Consider the following 15,312-nt stretch of genomic DNA (forward strand, 5'->3'; position numbering starts at 1 on the left):
AGGCCGAGGGACCCCACTGGGGCACGAATCCGTGCACTGGGCCTCTGGTTTTTAATAAATGACCTATGACGTCAGCACCAATTTTGGGAAAACTAATTTCTTCTCCACTGATCTATAGCAGTTTCATTATCATATACTCACTTTACCTACATGTATTATATATTAATTTTCATTTACATTTAGGAAATTTGCTGTATCAGCAAAAATCCCTGAAACCAAGTGGTGTCAGAAGTGTTGTGTTGGTAAGTAAACTGTCCAATCATGTGTGGTTCTTCTGCTTCACAAAGTGGACAAGAAAATACGAAGGGGCTTATTTTTAAACCGAGTGTAAAAAGTACTCCTCCGGGGTATTCTGCCAGCAATAGGTTTTTCATGCCACCCCCCCCAGCTCCGAAGTAACAAATGTCTTGAATTCTGTCTCCATGTAAACTATACCTAATATAATACCTTGCACAAAAGTTGTTTTGCAAATAATTTATTGACTGGATAAATGGAGAAAGTAGGATAACTTTTTATTACAACACTTTATGACACCCTATTTTTCGAAGGACCTGTTATTTACCATTCACCATTGTGCTTTGTAATGGCTTATGAGACTGCAGATAGTCAGTGAGCATATATTTTAATACCTTTAATTGTGAAACCTTATGCTGTGAAGGTTGAATTTCCCTATTTACATACCTCTATCCTAAATTCCTCACTCATCCCATAATAACTAGCTGTTTTATTTGCATATAGCAAAAACAAAAAAATAGTTTTCTTCCCTTAAAAAACTCTTAGACAATTCAGTTTTATTATTTGTAAATCTGTATTTTGAGATGTGATTTATGTCATTGTATTGTTATAACCAAAGCATTTGGTTATGCCTCTGAACATTTCTACCAAAAGCACCCTGAATCACTTGTCCCTAAATGTGCTATAGCCTATCAATTTGGCAACTTCTCCCCAAATCTTCCTGCTACCTTAAGACCTAAGTCCTTCTTCTGGCCCCCAGGTCTCATAACAACCAGCAAATTCATTTGTGCAGACAAACAAAAATCGTGCAAGTGATGAGGGAGTTTCATACTGTTCCCTGAGGCAGTATTTCTTTTGCATCCTGTAGTTTAACTAAGAAATTGAACTGGCAGCCAGCTTTTATTTGTTTGTTTTTGAAGCATGTAACTATTATCGTAAGGACTTTGTATCATAAGAGAATTTACTATACTTTTTTGCCTCGACAGTGAGAAATCCTTACACAGGCCATAAATACCTATGTGGGGCACTTCAGACTAGCATTGTTCTATTGGAATGGGTTGAACCAATGCAGAAATTCATGTTAATTAAGGTAAGCATGAAAGTCAACCTAAGTCATTCTTAATATAAAAGCTGAGTTAAGCCCAATTTCCTGTTCTTTCAAAAAAAAAATTTTCCCAGTTAATTCTCAAGTTAACTTAATGATTTTGGATTATGTGGCAAGGTAGTGGAAATCTGCCCAATTGTAAGGAACTCACTTGGCCTGAAAAAAGTTTTGAAAGACCACTAGAGCAGCGGTTCTCAACCTGTGGGTCGCGACCCCTCTGGGGGTCGAACAACCCTTTCACAGGGGTCGCCTAAATACATCCTGCATATCAGATATTTACATTATGATTCATAACAGTAGCAAAATTACAGTTATGAAGTAGCAACGAAAATAATTTTATGGTTGGGGGTCACCACAACATGAGGAACTGTATTAAAGGGTCGCGACATTAGGAAGGTTGAGAACCACTGCACTAAAGAAATAGTGCAGGGATATGGCAGTGGGAGCTAGAAATAGTGTCTCGCAAATCTATATATAGTCTGATAGGGTCAAGAATATGTGCTAAAAGAGCAGTGAAATGCCTGAATATGTTCTCTGCTCCAACACAGTAGAGAAACAACCTCCAGGTTGGTGTTTGGCCAAGGGATGAGGACAGGGGATGCCGTATGAGGGGGAAATTATTTATTTTGATTATATGCCTACCTGTTAATTTGCCCAGGCATTCCCTTGGATGGTTGTTCTGTTTTATTTTGTTTTGTTTTGTTTTATGCCTGGGCTTCTCTAGAATCTTGAATTAATGAATATATGTTTTAATATTTTATTAATTTTTAGAGAGGGGGGGAGAAACATCAATGTGAGAGCAGAACATTGAGGCTGCCTCCTGCACACCCTGACCTGGGACTGAGCCCCCAACCAGGATCACCCTTCAGTGCATGGGATGATGCCCAACCAGTGCTAGTTAATGAATATATTAAAAAATATTTAATATTACTCAGCTATAACTTAAATTTGAGGAAAAACTCTGTGAAGTACAGGCTTAGTCACACCAAGGAAATTCCAAATGGATTTTTTAAAGCTCTTTTCTTTGCTACTTTATCTAGATTAAGTTATTAAACATTTCACTTTGGCTTTGTTAGTCAGGGCCATGCTTCCTTGTGTCATCTGCCTGGCCTAGAGAAAACATGGATGGGCACTTTTTAAGCTTTGCATGTCTTCAGAGCCCTTTACTTCTTACTATTTTAAGATAGTAGATTTACAGTACATTTCTACTTGCAAGTCTCCCTCAAGATTTCTCGCTTAAATTCCTGAGCTACAGGCCCTTACCTACTACTCCCTTGAATCTCAGCCCAACTCTCCTTTCTCTGTCTCTCTGCTCAAAACTATCTGTACGTTGTTTCTGTATTTGACATTATTTTGATAAGTATTTATGATGTTTCTATACTACAGCGCGTATCAGATGTGTTCAAAAAGATTCTTATACTTTCTATATCCTTCCTTCCTCTTAATGACATTTCTGACAAAGCTTTTGCTTCACTAAACAACGTTTTTATCATAAGTAAAACTTATAAAGACATTCTCAAAAAACATTTTTGTTCTTATTACAAAGCAGGTACAGTGCTGTTTAACTAGAGAGACAAAGATGAGTAAGATATAGTCACTACCCTCAAGAACTATCACCAACAGCAACTGGATTTAAAACGATTGCACAGGAATCCTCTTCTGTCAGTGACTCCTACTCATTGCTTCGTTAGGATTGGAAGCTAAGCAGAAGTGTTCAAAATCTGTCGGTTTTCTTATTTGCTGACAAAATTAAGCAAAAGCATTATTTTCTCGATGCTTTACTGCTCTTACCACATTTCATAGAGAATTATTTAAAGTGTTTTACCTTATTAAAAATATGACAGGTTGTATGCAAAGCATACTCCCAGGTAATGGGAGAACTAGAGAGAGGGGTTTTGGAGGGTGTTGATGAAGGCTCTCCAGCAGTCACGGGGAAGGAAGGGATGTGGGAGCAACAGGTGCACATAGAGCTTTAAGTCCCAGCCACAAATCTCCTATGCATGTGTGGACTCGTGTTCTCTAGAACATAAAACTAGGAGTGTTATTGCAGAGTCCTCAGGAATGCACAACATCAACAGATAATATAACTAATCAGGGTGGTCAATTCCAATTTATACTCCAGTTTATGAGCATTTGTTTGCTTCTCTGAGTAATGCTTGTTATTGTTGTTCTTTTTGAGTTTAGCCATTCTGGTAGCTATGTATAGTATAGTACCTCATGGTTTTATTCCCTGATGATTATTAATGAAATTAGTGTTTTCCAGACTTCAAAAATATGATCTCATTTAATCTCTTTATAGAACTATAGAAATAATTTTAAATGTTATGTAAAATTAAAATGGCTGCATTATAACTAAGTTAATTTATTAAATATAACCACTTTGAGATATGGAGCTCAGCTTCTCTTGTGTGTTTTTTTCTGACCACACTTATAGAGGAGGGTCTCCTGCTAATTTGCATTTCTGTTTTCTGATCCATTTTGCTCAGTTGGGTAAGAAGGCAGAGGCGTGTTACTGAAGCAGCATTGAGTTGGGAGACAGGACTCTGCCACAAAGGGTGGGGGACCATGGGCCAGTCACCCAGTTTCTGGGTCTCAGTTTTCAACTCTGAAAAGAGAGAGGGGTTGGAATGTGATTAATAAGTTCCCCTCCAGGCCTAATATCCTAAAATTAAGTAATTTTTAACTTTAAAAAAATTGCAGTGCTAAATTTAAAATCCTCATAAAGATACTTCATAATTTGGATTTGTCTGCATACTCCAAGTTTCTATGACAAGAAGCAATATTTATAATAGAGATCTGTTTTGTATATTTCATAAAACTAAAAATTCTTAGTGGGGTTCTCGTGAAATTATTTGGCTTTTGTTTTCCTTTGTTTAACATATTTTTGTTTCTTTCTCTAGCACATAGATTTTCCTATACCATGTCCACTTAGAATGTTTGAAATGCTGGTAGTTCCCGAACAGGAGTACCCATTAGTTTGTGTTGGTGTCAGTAAAGGGAGAGACTTCAACCAAGTGGTTCGATTTGAAACAGTCAATCCAAATTCTACCTCTTCGTGGTTTACAGAATCAGGTTTGTGATTTTTATTGATTTAGTAATGCCAAGACAAATACTAGATTTATAAGTAATAAATTTAATATTTCTCATTAGGCAAAATAAAGGTATTATATATCTCTCTCATTAGTGCATAAAAATCCAATCTTGAGTAACTTATTAAACTGGGAAAAGGAAGATGACTTGACTTAAGACAGTCATTTGTTTGACATTTTTAAAATAGCCAGTGGTTCCGTCTTCTCATTGAGCTCCTTTCTGTCGCTCTGTGGCAGTTTATGGATTCGCACGAGAAGAAGAGACAATTCACAGAGCTAGCATTATGTTGCCTCCTGTCTTCCGAGGTGTATTCTGCTGTTTTGTGAGACATTCTTAAAAAAATAAATAATAAAATATAACCAGTGGCTCCCAGACTTGAATATGCTCAGCAGTTTCAGTTTTGATGTTCGTACAAAGCTCGGGATATTCTTCATTTTACCTGATGGAAATCAAGTCGTTGAACATTTTCAGTTTGTAAGAAGTTTGATAAATCATTATAACAAAAATAATGCCTCTTTGCATTTTGGTAGTACTTCATACTTTTCAAAATACTTGTTTTTTTAAACTCATTTGTGCTCAAAGTAATTTGTTCCCCTCACTGATTCATTCATTCAATAAATATTTATTGAATGTGCTAGGCACTGCCATATGGTAATGATATACAAAGCATAGTCCCTGGCCTCCTGAGCTTAAAATAAAATATTAGTTATAACAATAATGCGGAAGATTAGACTCCTATTTCACATATGAATAAAAATAATTATATCACCAATAGTATGACTATAGTTAATACTCCACTGAGCACTCACATAGTTTAGCTCTCGCATAGTCCGAACACAAGCAACCTCGCTCAGCCACCATGTTCAGCTGAAACTATATATCCATTTCAACTTCCGTGATGTTCAGAATTCTTTTATTTTTAATGTCCTGTGTTCTAATAATTCCTTTTTTCTGTAAGTGGATTGAGTTTGTTGGTTTTACAGATACTCCACAGACAAGTGTCACTCACGTAACCCAGCTGGAGAGAGACACCATTCTTGTGTGCTTGGACTGTAAGTTTTTATTTATGTACATCTTACTTTAATAACGTTTCCTCTTACCTTAGTTTCTCAGTGACTTTTTCTCTCTCTCTAGGTTGTATAAAAATAGTAAATCTCCAAGGAAGATTAAAATCTAGCAGAAAATTATCATCAGAACTCACCTTTGATTTCCAGATTGAATCAATAGGCAAGTCACAGTTTTATATTTTCGTTTAATTGCATTATGAGTTGCTTAAAATAATTTATTTGATAATTACCCAATATTATAAAAATATATTACTAAGGACTCATTTTTTTAAATATTGTATATAATAGTAAATATCAGTCTTCACTTTTATACATTCTCTAAAATAGCTAATAACTATGATACAACCCAAATAATATTATCTTCTTTATAGATTTTTTACTTTCAAGAGAAAGAATTATTTTTCATAAAGTTATGAATTTGTATTTCTTCTAATTTTCCTATAAGTACTTTAAAATTTAGTTAATATACTCTATTGTATTTTTGGCTTATATCTGCCGATCAGAAAGTTTTAAGTAGTATATAGAATTTCCTTCCTTCATTTTGTTTGACAAGAATTTTTTCCAAGAAGGGATTTCTTACATAATTAGTATTCTAAAATGATTACATTCAGGAAAAATAAGGTGAAATGATCATATATGAGATCGTGCTAGGGAAAATGGATGACGGGTAGTTCACTGTCTACACACACTTTCTCTGGTGTCCTTTAGCAGTAAGATGAAGGCATTTGCATGTATATCTGTTGGTAGAAGTTTGTCTTCTTCCCGGTTCTATTTTTACTCTTTCCTCCAACTAGAACATCTCTCTCCCGCAAGCAAATGCTGATGATAAGAAGTCAGTTTTAAGGGACATCTGCTCAAAATGTTAAAATGTAGTCCATATTTAAAAACACATAGCCAGGGTAAAAACAAAAAACCAAAAAACAATAAACCTTTTTTTTTCATCAAGAAATTTCTTTAACAAATATTTTTGGTAAATTTTCTTTTTTCTTGTCAAAAAGATGACTAAATTCTATATAGTATTTTTTTATTTCAAAGGTAAAAATGCCATATAAATATGGAGTGACTGACATTAGTTACTAATTGAAATATTGCTATGCAAGACAGAGAGGGATGAAATGATGCTTATCAGTTGAACTTTGTACTATTAACAGTAACTGAGCTGTTCTTGCCTGCTAGTTTGCCTACAAGACAGTGTGCTAGCTTTCTGGAAGCATGGAATGCAAGGTAGAAGTTTTAGATCTAATGAGGTAAGTCATCTTAAAAACTGCATCCATTAAATAATCATGAGGCATTATCAAACTCTACATCAAACAGTTTTATTTAACTTTAGAAAATGTCTCTGGTACAGGGCATACTTGATTTGCTAACTTTATTAATATTTACTGTATTCAGTCTAGTGATAAAAGTAATAGCACATACTTCACAGCCACCTCTCTCTCCCCATTTACTCAGACAATTTTAGTGCCTATTTCATGTGCTTCCAGATAATCAATCACCCTTATATTCAGAACAGGAACTTCCTAATACTGCTAAACGTGAGCCAACTGTGATTTTCTCTCAACTTTCCCAGACCATCACTTGGGACCAGAGTGCTGATGAGGCACTCTGCCATGAGGCACTTGCTACTTTGTTTTCAGAAATAATGACCAGTGCAGGCGATAATGGCAGAGGGTTCTCCATTTCCCTTGAAGCCACCTTGCCTCCTATTTCTGTTACCCTTATTCACTTGACATAAGATTCTTTGCTTCTTTTCCCTTTTCTATTATTAACCTTTAGCTGTATAGTCTGAGTCCTTCCTACCTTAATTTAACTACAGGAATAATTGAACTCCAAGTCATGTGACATACTCACTTCAGTTCAACATTTACACCAGAGAACGCTGGGGTTATAAACATGAACAAGATGTGTTACTTGCCTGGAATATTCTAGGCAAGTAAAATCATCAGAAATTCTCCCAGCACCCCCACGCTAGTCTCGGTAGGATAGCTCTTCCTTGAACATTAGAGGGAGAGGAGAACCTTAGGTGCTTCAAGCAAGAAAATTGTCCATTTATGTCCTAAACTGTCATTCAGCTCAGAGCGTGTCTTCTAACAAAGCAAACAGTCTAGCCCAGTGACGGTGGGCTTGGGTCAGAGTCACACACCTGAGTTCGAGTCTCAGCTCTGTGCTTTACTAACTGACCTTGGCATATCACTTAGCTCTTTTATGTTTTCATTTGTGAATTGAGGATAACAAAATAGTTTCATAGGTGCTTAAGATTAAATGAAAGGTAAACACCTGAAACTAAAATAATACTGAATGCCAAGGGTAAATGAAAAAAATTTTAATTAAAAAAGGTTCAGTGAAAGGAAGCATGTAATGTGCTTGACATAATGCCGGGCCTGTGGTAAATATTCAAGAGAGGTTGCTGTTAATGTGTATCTAGTAGCAATTCCCACAAGAGGGCCACTTCTCTGGAAGATGTTTAAAAATCACCTGAGGGAACAGAACAGGGAGGTGAGAACAGTCAACAGCTAATAAACAGTAGGCAGTGAAAGAGAGGCATCCTAGGCAGGATACAAGAGGGTTGTTCTAAAAAAGAAAGAAGAGTTTGTTCCCAAAAATCACCTGACAGGCTTTTTCAGATTACACAAGCATCCCTTACCAAATACAGTCCCTCGTAGGCAAACCCCAAAATTCTTTGAGGATCAGGCATGATGAGCCACTTTTCCTGAGTGAGCATGTATATCCTGTATCCTTCAAGTGGGCTGGATACAGACAAGATAAGAATACCTGGTGTTTCCACAATAGCTAATTGTAGCAGTACTGAGGGAATAAATGTCATTTCAAAATCAAATTGTTTCTCCGCCTACCAAATCTTGGAGAGAAGTTATGGACATTATAATTTGAAATGTTTTGCATTCAATAAACAGTACGTAAATAGTGGGTTGTTGTTTTTTTTCTCTGATAGATTTATTCTTAACTCCCCAACTGGGGAGAACTTCTTGGAGAATAGGTGCCGTGGGGAAATATCATTTCAGGAGACTGGCGAAGAAAGGAGAAAGAGGGTTATCTGTTGAGCACTCCTTAGCTAGGCATTATACCCACTAGCACTTACAAGACCACCGCAGGAGATTGCTATCATGTAGGTATTTCCTACCCCATTTTGCAGAAGGCAAAGCTGTTTACAGCAAAATGCTTCCCTTGTGCAATGTCGCAACTAGTAAGTGGAAGAGCTGGGATTCAAACTCAAGTCATACGTTTGTCCCTTTGGACCACACTGTAGCTTTTCAAGTAGAAGGACCGGATCCAAGTGGCTTTCTGCTGCAGTAGCCTCGCTATCAACATAACTGACGAAAGGTTTCTGATAAATACAACAGACTAGGTGCTTTGCTTTTAAAATTCCCCCTTGAGTTCCATAATTTAACCAGGAAATGGTTTTCCTACTCTTATTTTATGATTAATTCAAAATTAGCCACAATTTCTCCTAAACCGACAAATTGATGCACCAGTATGTCCACTTAACAAATTCACAGTCATGCAGGGATCCATTTCTGTCACAGGAATGTTTCTTTTCCAGAGTGCTATGAGTTAAATGCCTGTATAAAATTTTATGTCTTTAATTTCAGAAATTAAATTTTACTTTTAATTGAACAGGTAACACAAGAAATTTCAGATAGCACAAGAATTTTCAGACTGCTTGGATCTGACAGGTATGAAAGGGGTTGTATTATATACATAGTACTAAGCATAGTATTTTATAAATCCAGCATGAAACTGGTTTCTTTTTCCAGAGAATTGAAATTTCTCCAGTAATATATTCAACATTATATTTTCACCCAATTAGAATTCACAAGTCACAGTTGTAAAGCCTTTGAGAATGTGCCTGATCTTCCAAGAAATAGGAATATATAGATCTGTCAGTAGTAGTTTTGTTTTAGACATACTATCTAAACTATAAGTTATAGCACAAGAAACAGGAAATACTGTATGTTAACAAGCAGAAATTTTATGTTAGTGCCAAATAGGATTTGGGGTTTTATTCTGACTTATTTTCTGACTTTTGAACTATAAATTGTTTTTAGAAATTTTAATAAATTAAGTTTCCCCAATTATTCCTAATAGAGGTGGTGGGGAGCGGGGGTGCATAGCAAAATTACTTCCCAGAGCTAAACTGGCTCTTTAATCATAGTGATTTACAAGTGATTTCTGTCCAAAAACCAAATAAGCAGCATTTATAGAGGCATACAAAGAAGAAGCAATGGAAAATTTTTCTGTTGGCATTAGTTTCAAGAATAACTTCTTGTTATCTGTTTTTTGTTTGTTTGTTTGTTTATTAACTTTTAGGGTCGTGGTTTTGGAAAGTAGGCCAACTGATAACCCCACAGCAAATAGCAATTTATACATCCTGGCGGGTCATGAAAACAGTTACTGAGAAATGTGCTTTGGCAGTTAACTATGAAAAAAGAACACTACCACTGCAACACTAATGGATGCTTGAAGCTGTACAAAGGCTGCAGTAACCTGGCTGAGTTACTTGTAATTTATTGTGGCATGAGACAAGATGGGGAAACTTTTTGTTTTAAGTGGTATGGATATATTTAGCATATTGAACCACACAAGTGCTTAATTCATTGTTATGTAATCTTTGTACATATAGGCAGTATTTTTCTGTAAAACTTCATATTGCTAAAGACATACACTAAGAATTTATGTAGATAATGTACTTTTATGAGATGTACAAGTAAGTGTCTTATCTGTACAAATGTAAATGTTGATGAAAATGCAATTGGAGTTAATATTTTAAGAATTCTTTAGTATACTCTTGGTGTGACTATATTACAAAATGGGATGCTGGCAATGAAACAGTACATTTAACACTATTGTATTTTTATTATATGTAATTTAGTAATATGAATATAAACCTTGTAACGTTTAAAGTTATGATGGAGGCTGTAATCATTTTATAATCTTGTTTTTAATTTTAATGCAAGTACACTGGTGTTTATATTTGCACAAAGTATTGATACGTGATGCAGTCAGTCACAAAAGTAAGCTGTGACATTGTCAATATGCATTTGGCGCCACAACATCTTTTTAAAATGTATTTGGATTGTTTTCTATGTGAAACAAACCAATTAACCACCTGTTGTAGTAACTGGTCTTTTTATATTTAAGCAGAATCTGTAAGATTGCTTGTCTGTGCTTAAAAACAATACCTTTGAAAAAATTTTGAGTCACAGAATAGCGGTACCATGATATAACACTGCAGTTGTCTGAACTACAGTATGCACAAAGAATAAATTAGCATTAATAAAGAGTCCACACTAAACATTTCATATAATCACATTGAAGAGCTGTAACATTCCATAGAGTGAAGTGGTTCAAATTTCTAGTGGAGTTTTTACTTTTGTTGGCCTTATTTTATGATCATTTTCCTATTTTTTTTATTTAGAGCAGTGGTTCTCAACCCGTGGGTCACGAACAATGAAAATACATCCTGCATATCAGATATTTACATTACGATTCATAACAGTAGCAAAATTACAGTTATGAAGTAGCAACGAAAATAATGTTATGGTTGGGGGTCACCACAACATGAGGAACTGTATTAAAGGGTTGTGGCATTAGGAAGGTTGAGAACCACTGATTTAGAGTTTAACACATGGCCAAAATAATTTAGTTACTACCTCATATAAACAGTATAATGGTTACTACACATCACAGGAACTTAGTTTTGGTTCAAGTCATTTTTTATTGCTTTTTTCCAATGGAATATGTATATACCAAGTTTTAGCAGAATGCACACTCTTGGCTCTTTTTTGGTATACGGTCTTTATATTTTAATGTAAGTATATACACTAAGAACAAACTAAATTGTGATTTATGATCTTCATTTATTTTAATTGACAATGCTTTTAAATATGTGTCTGATTGTACATAGTGTAAAATAAACATGTTTTTTTAACATGCTGTTGTATAGTAGCTTGTTATCTGGCTTCATCTACCTATAGTAAGACTAAAATATATTGAGTAAAAGTGTTTTTAAATTATATTCTGCATTAAATCCTTAAGGATTCATTCTGGTACCTCCAATCATCTCTTTTTTTTCTAATCTGTCATCTCAATTTCGTAAGGGAGTAATATTCCCACATTTGAGAAAAGGAAGTCTTTTGTAGAATCTTAGCTTCCTGATTGGGAAAATTAAACAACCATAGTCCTTTGGTTAAAGCAGGTGTTGTCAGACAACATACCTCAGCCCATTCGCACTCACCATCTGACTTTGTAAATGAAGCTTTATTAGAACACACTAGATATTCATTTACTGTTGTCCGTGGCTGCTTTGGCACCACAGTGGCAGAGTTGAGCAGTTGCAAAAAAAAAACACTGTATAACTCACAGAACCTAAAATACTTACTACCTGACCCTTTAATGGGAAAAGTTTGCTGACTCCTAGGTTAGGGAAAGGAAATGAGACTTGGGGAATACAGTTCTGAGGGAAGGAAAGGTGGAATTAGGTGGGAAGAACTGGACTGGGAGTCACAAAGCACCATTTCTACTCTTGCTAAGGCCACTGCCTGTTGTGTGACCTTGGGTAATTTAATTGACCCTAGAACAGTCTCCTTGACTAGAAATGTAACTTCTAAATCCTACAGATGTTGGCGATCCGAGCAGGTTTGTCACTTTTCCCAAGCAAATACATTGTGGCCAATCTTAGCATTAATGACTGAATAATAACTTTTAAAAGCACATCTTTTACTAGTGTAACATCTATTTGCTGAAAAACAGACTCATGGAAAATACTTTTGAAAAATCAAGATCTGCTCTTGGCATTTATTGATAGTGTTGTTGATCTTTTTTTCTGGGCCACTGTTTTTCCAAGTTTTATATCCTACAAGTGATAGAAAGAGTCACATCTCAAAAAAAATGTAACCATCACATTTAACTGTCAATCACTTATAAATATTTCCATAGAATATGGTATATAACTGGTTGTATGTTACCCAGGGGCTTTTTAAAAATACAGACCCCTGGAATCATTCTTTGGAGGTGAGGCCCAGTAACCTATATATTTATAAAGTTGTACAAGTCATTCTGATGTATAACCCTGCGTGAGGACCCGGGTCAACATTGAATGTAAATCAGTATTTCTGAGTGTGGTCCAAGGATCACATGCCTCAGAAAAAATCACCCTTAATGACACTTAAAAATGCAAGTTTGGGGTCTCCACCCAGTAACTTGAAGGATTTTTATTCACTCAAAAGGAAGAGAGCCACTCAAATGTTTGAAACAATCTATTTTTATCTTCATTGAAGTTTACGTTATTTATTTTGTTAGCTACTTTCTTAAATCTTGGTGTTGAGAAGAATGAGATCAGTTGTCTCTGGGTCTGTTGGCATCATTCAGCTTGCAAGTATGTCACTGATTTCAGTAGAGAACAAGAAAGGACACACAGATAACCAGTTTTTACTATTACTGGAAGAAAGGTTAAAGTGTGTGCTATCCAAAATAATGGGCACCCACCAGGAGTATTACTTAAGGGGCTATAGTAACATTATGTACCCAATACATGTACCTGTGGGCCAGGTGCTATACGACGTTTTACATAGATTGTCCCACTGGCCCAGAGCAGCCCAGTGAGGCGGGTATTATTAATGCCAATTTACAGATGAAGAAACTGAGGCACAGAAAGTTTAAACAACTTGCCTAAGAATATCGATGATAAGTGATAGAACCAACACTTCACTTATGCTAAATTATGTATTACACAGAATACATGCAGGATATCCACTCCTCTGTAAAACACACTTGCATGTTCTACTTTGAAATTAGATTTATTTTCTCCATTTGGGAATTGAACTTCAAATTCTGATTTCACTGGCTCTTTGCAATAAAAGAAATTAACTTACTGTCTTAATTTTTTGCTTTACTAAAAAGCATTTTCCTTGTTCAAAGCATTTGTTATGAAAAGGATTTGCATAAAATCAATTTACAGTTAAAGCTTATTAAATAAATCTAGTTAAAACTCATTACAAAGACTTTTTTTTTTTTTTTTTACTTTTGTGAGATAATTATTTAACCAACATCTATTCATAATCATTTACAGTGTATTCAGGCATTACTGTCGCTGGAGAAAAGATGGAAAAGGCATCATTCCCAGTATTCAAGGGGCACACTTGGGTGACTAAAGATAAATTTAAAAAGAGGTACAAAAGGTTGTGCCTAATTCTGCTTTGGGAAAAGAAAAACCTTTATCTAGAAAGTTGAATACAAAATGGGTTATTAATAAATGAAAAGAGTTTATCAAGTGCAGGGAAAAACTAAGGTAGGTGCTGTAGGCTAGACTAAAACACCTGCAAAAATGCTGTGTGTTGAATGCAGCTGAGTTTGGGGTGCATGGAGCAGAATCATGCCATGAAAGCAGAGAACAAGGATGGGCCGGACTGTGAAGAGCTACCTCTGGAGGAAAGTAGCTCTAGTAATCAACGGTTTTGGAAACTGCAGAGATGAAATGCAACATTAAAGTGAAAATAGGCTGTTGGATTTGTAAACAGGCAACCACTTGTATCCTTACTGAAAAATTTCTATAACATGATAAGAGTAAAAATGGGTAGATGTGAGTTTACGTAGATTTGAGTATAGTGGAAATATATTTGGTTTCTGGTTTTGTTTTCTAAAGATGGGAGGAGATTAGAGGATATTTCTAAGCAAATTGAAGAAAATGGAAAATGGAAGATAGGGGAGAAAAAGGAGGTAAGAATGGAAATTGGGGCATCCTGAATCTGAGCATGGTGGACAGCATCTTACTGATGTTAAAGTATGTATGTGTTCATTAATAACAGTATTCTTAAGTTCGCCTTGGGAACAAGAAGGTAAGCCTTGCTCCCAAAAAATGTATTTTTTCCAATTTACCTCCGTATACCATTCCTTACAGTTTGCTTGACTTGCTTCCCCACTGGGTGGCAAACATGTCTTTTAGTCTAAACTAGAGGCCTGGTGCACAAAATTTGTGCACTGGGGGGGGAGGGGCCCTCAGCCCAGCCTGTGCCCTCTCGCAGTCTGGGACCCCTCTCTCCTTACCACCCCCCTGCTTGCTGCTCCTTAGCCCTCTACTCACTGCTCCTTAGCGCTGCCGTGGAGGCGGGAGAGGCTCCCACCACTGCCGCTATGCTTGCCAGCTGTGAGCCCAGCTTCTGGTTGAGTGGCACCCACCACCACCACCACCACCACCAGGGGGCAGCTCCTGCATTGCGCATCTGCCCCCTGATGGTCAGTGCACATCATAGCTACCAGTTGTTCTGGTCGTTCCAGTCACTTAGGCTTTTATTATAAGATCAGCCCCAGTACTAGTGCAATGCTTCCTGCATTATGAAAAATGGCAGCAAAATACCATAAGCCTACAGAAGTTTGCTGAAAAATTATTTGGGCAATAAAGCAGGACCAAAGAGTAATGACTAACAATAAAATCTAATAAACTGGGGGTTTATGCCCAGGCCTGAAAACGGACATGCGCTCAACTTTTACAGGTGCTGATTTTAGTGCTTTTGCAGCCTTGGAAGGAACAGGACCGGGTGTAATGACCGTGTTCATGGGAAAGCCCATGTTTCCGGAGCGCCGCTTTCAGGGACTCTTACAGGGTTCTCGGAGGAGAAACTGCAGGGGCGCCCACACGCCGACGTTCCAGGCTCGCGGGAAGGTTACCAGGCGATGAAGAGGGCGGGATGCGGGCTTCCCCCGCGGGGCGCGTGTGCGGGAAACCGGCTCCCGAGCCGCCCTGCGGCGCTGGGCCTGAGCGTCCGGTTGCCCGGGAGACGGCGCGGCAGTTCCGCTCGGGAG

At 36.8% G+C, this 15,312-nt stretch overlaps 1 protein-coding gene and 1 non-coding gene across 11 annotated transcripts in view; both read left to right on the top strand.

Moving 5' to 3' along the window:
• The window catches only part of MAP4K3 (mitogen-activated protein kinase kinase kinase kinase 3), a 115,814-nt gene extending 104,243 nt beyond the window's left edge, over positions 1-11,571 (top strand). For 6 of the 10 annotated variants that reach the window (XM_036334777.1, XM_036334771.1, XM_036334770.1 and 3 more), the window contains 8 exons: positions 184-242; positions 1,221-1,324; positions 4,240-4,411; positions 5,413-5,481; positions 5,564-5,656; positions 6,673-6,743; positions 9,133-9,188; positions 9,823-11,571. In XM_036334777.1, coding sequence (XP_036190670.1) covers positions 184-242; positions 1,221-1,324; positions 4,240-4,411; positions 5,413-5,481; positions 5,564-5,656; positions 6,673-6,743; positions 9,133-9,188; positions 9,823-9,910 — 712 coding nt within the window. In that variant the 3' untranslated portion in view covers positions 9,911-11,571. Of the gene's footprint in view, positions 1-183; positions 243-1,220; positions 1,325-4,239; positions 4,412-5,412; positions 5,482-5,563; positions 5,657-6,647; positions 6,744-7,312; positions 7,406-9,132; positions 9,189-9,822 lie in introns of those variants that run through there. The other 4 variants (XR_004971870.1, XM_036334775.1, XM_036334774.1 and 1 more) reach the window with 4 other exon arrangements.
• On the top strand, positions 4,628-4,762 carry LOC118669528. The gene has a single exon (XR_004972002.1). It is a non-coding gene; the product is annotated as a small nucleolar RNA SNORA75 (small nucleolar RNA).
• Positions 11,572-15,312: the final 3,741 nt, after the last annotated feature.

This window comes from Myotis myotis, unplaced genomic scaffold (genome assembly GCF_014108235.1).
Source record: "Myotis myotis isolate mMyoMyo1 unplaced genomic scaffold, mMyoMyo1.p scaffold_m19_p_14, whole genome shotgun sequence".
NCBI lineage: Eukaryota > Metazoa > Chordata > Mammalia > Chiroptera > Vespertilionidae > Myotis > Myotis myotis.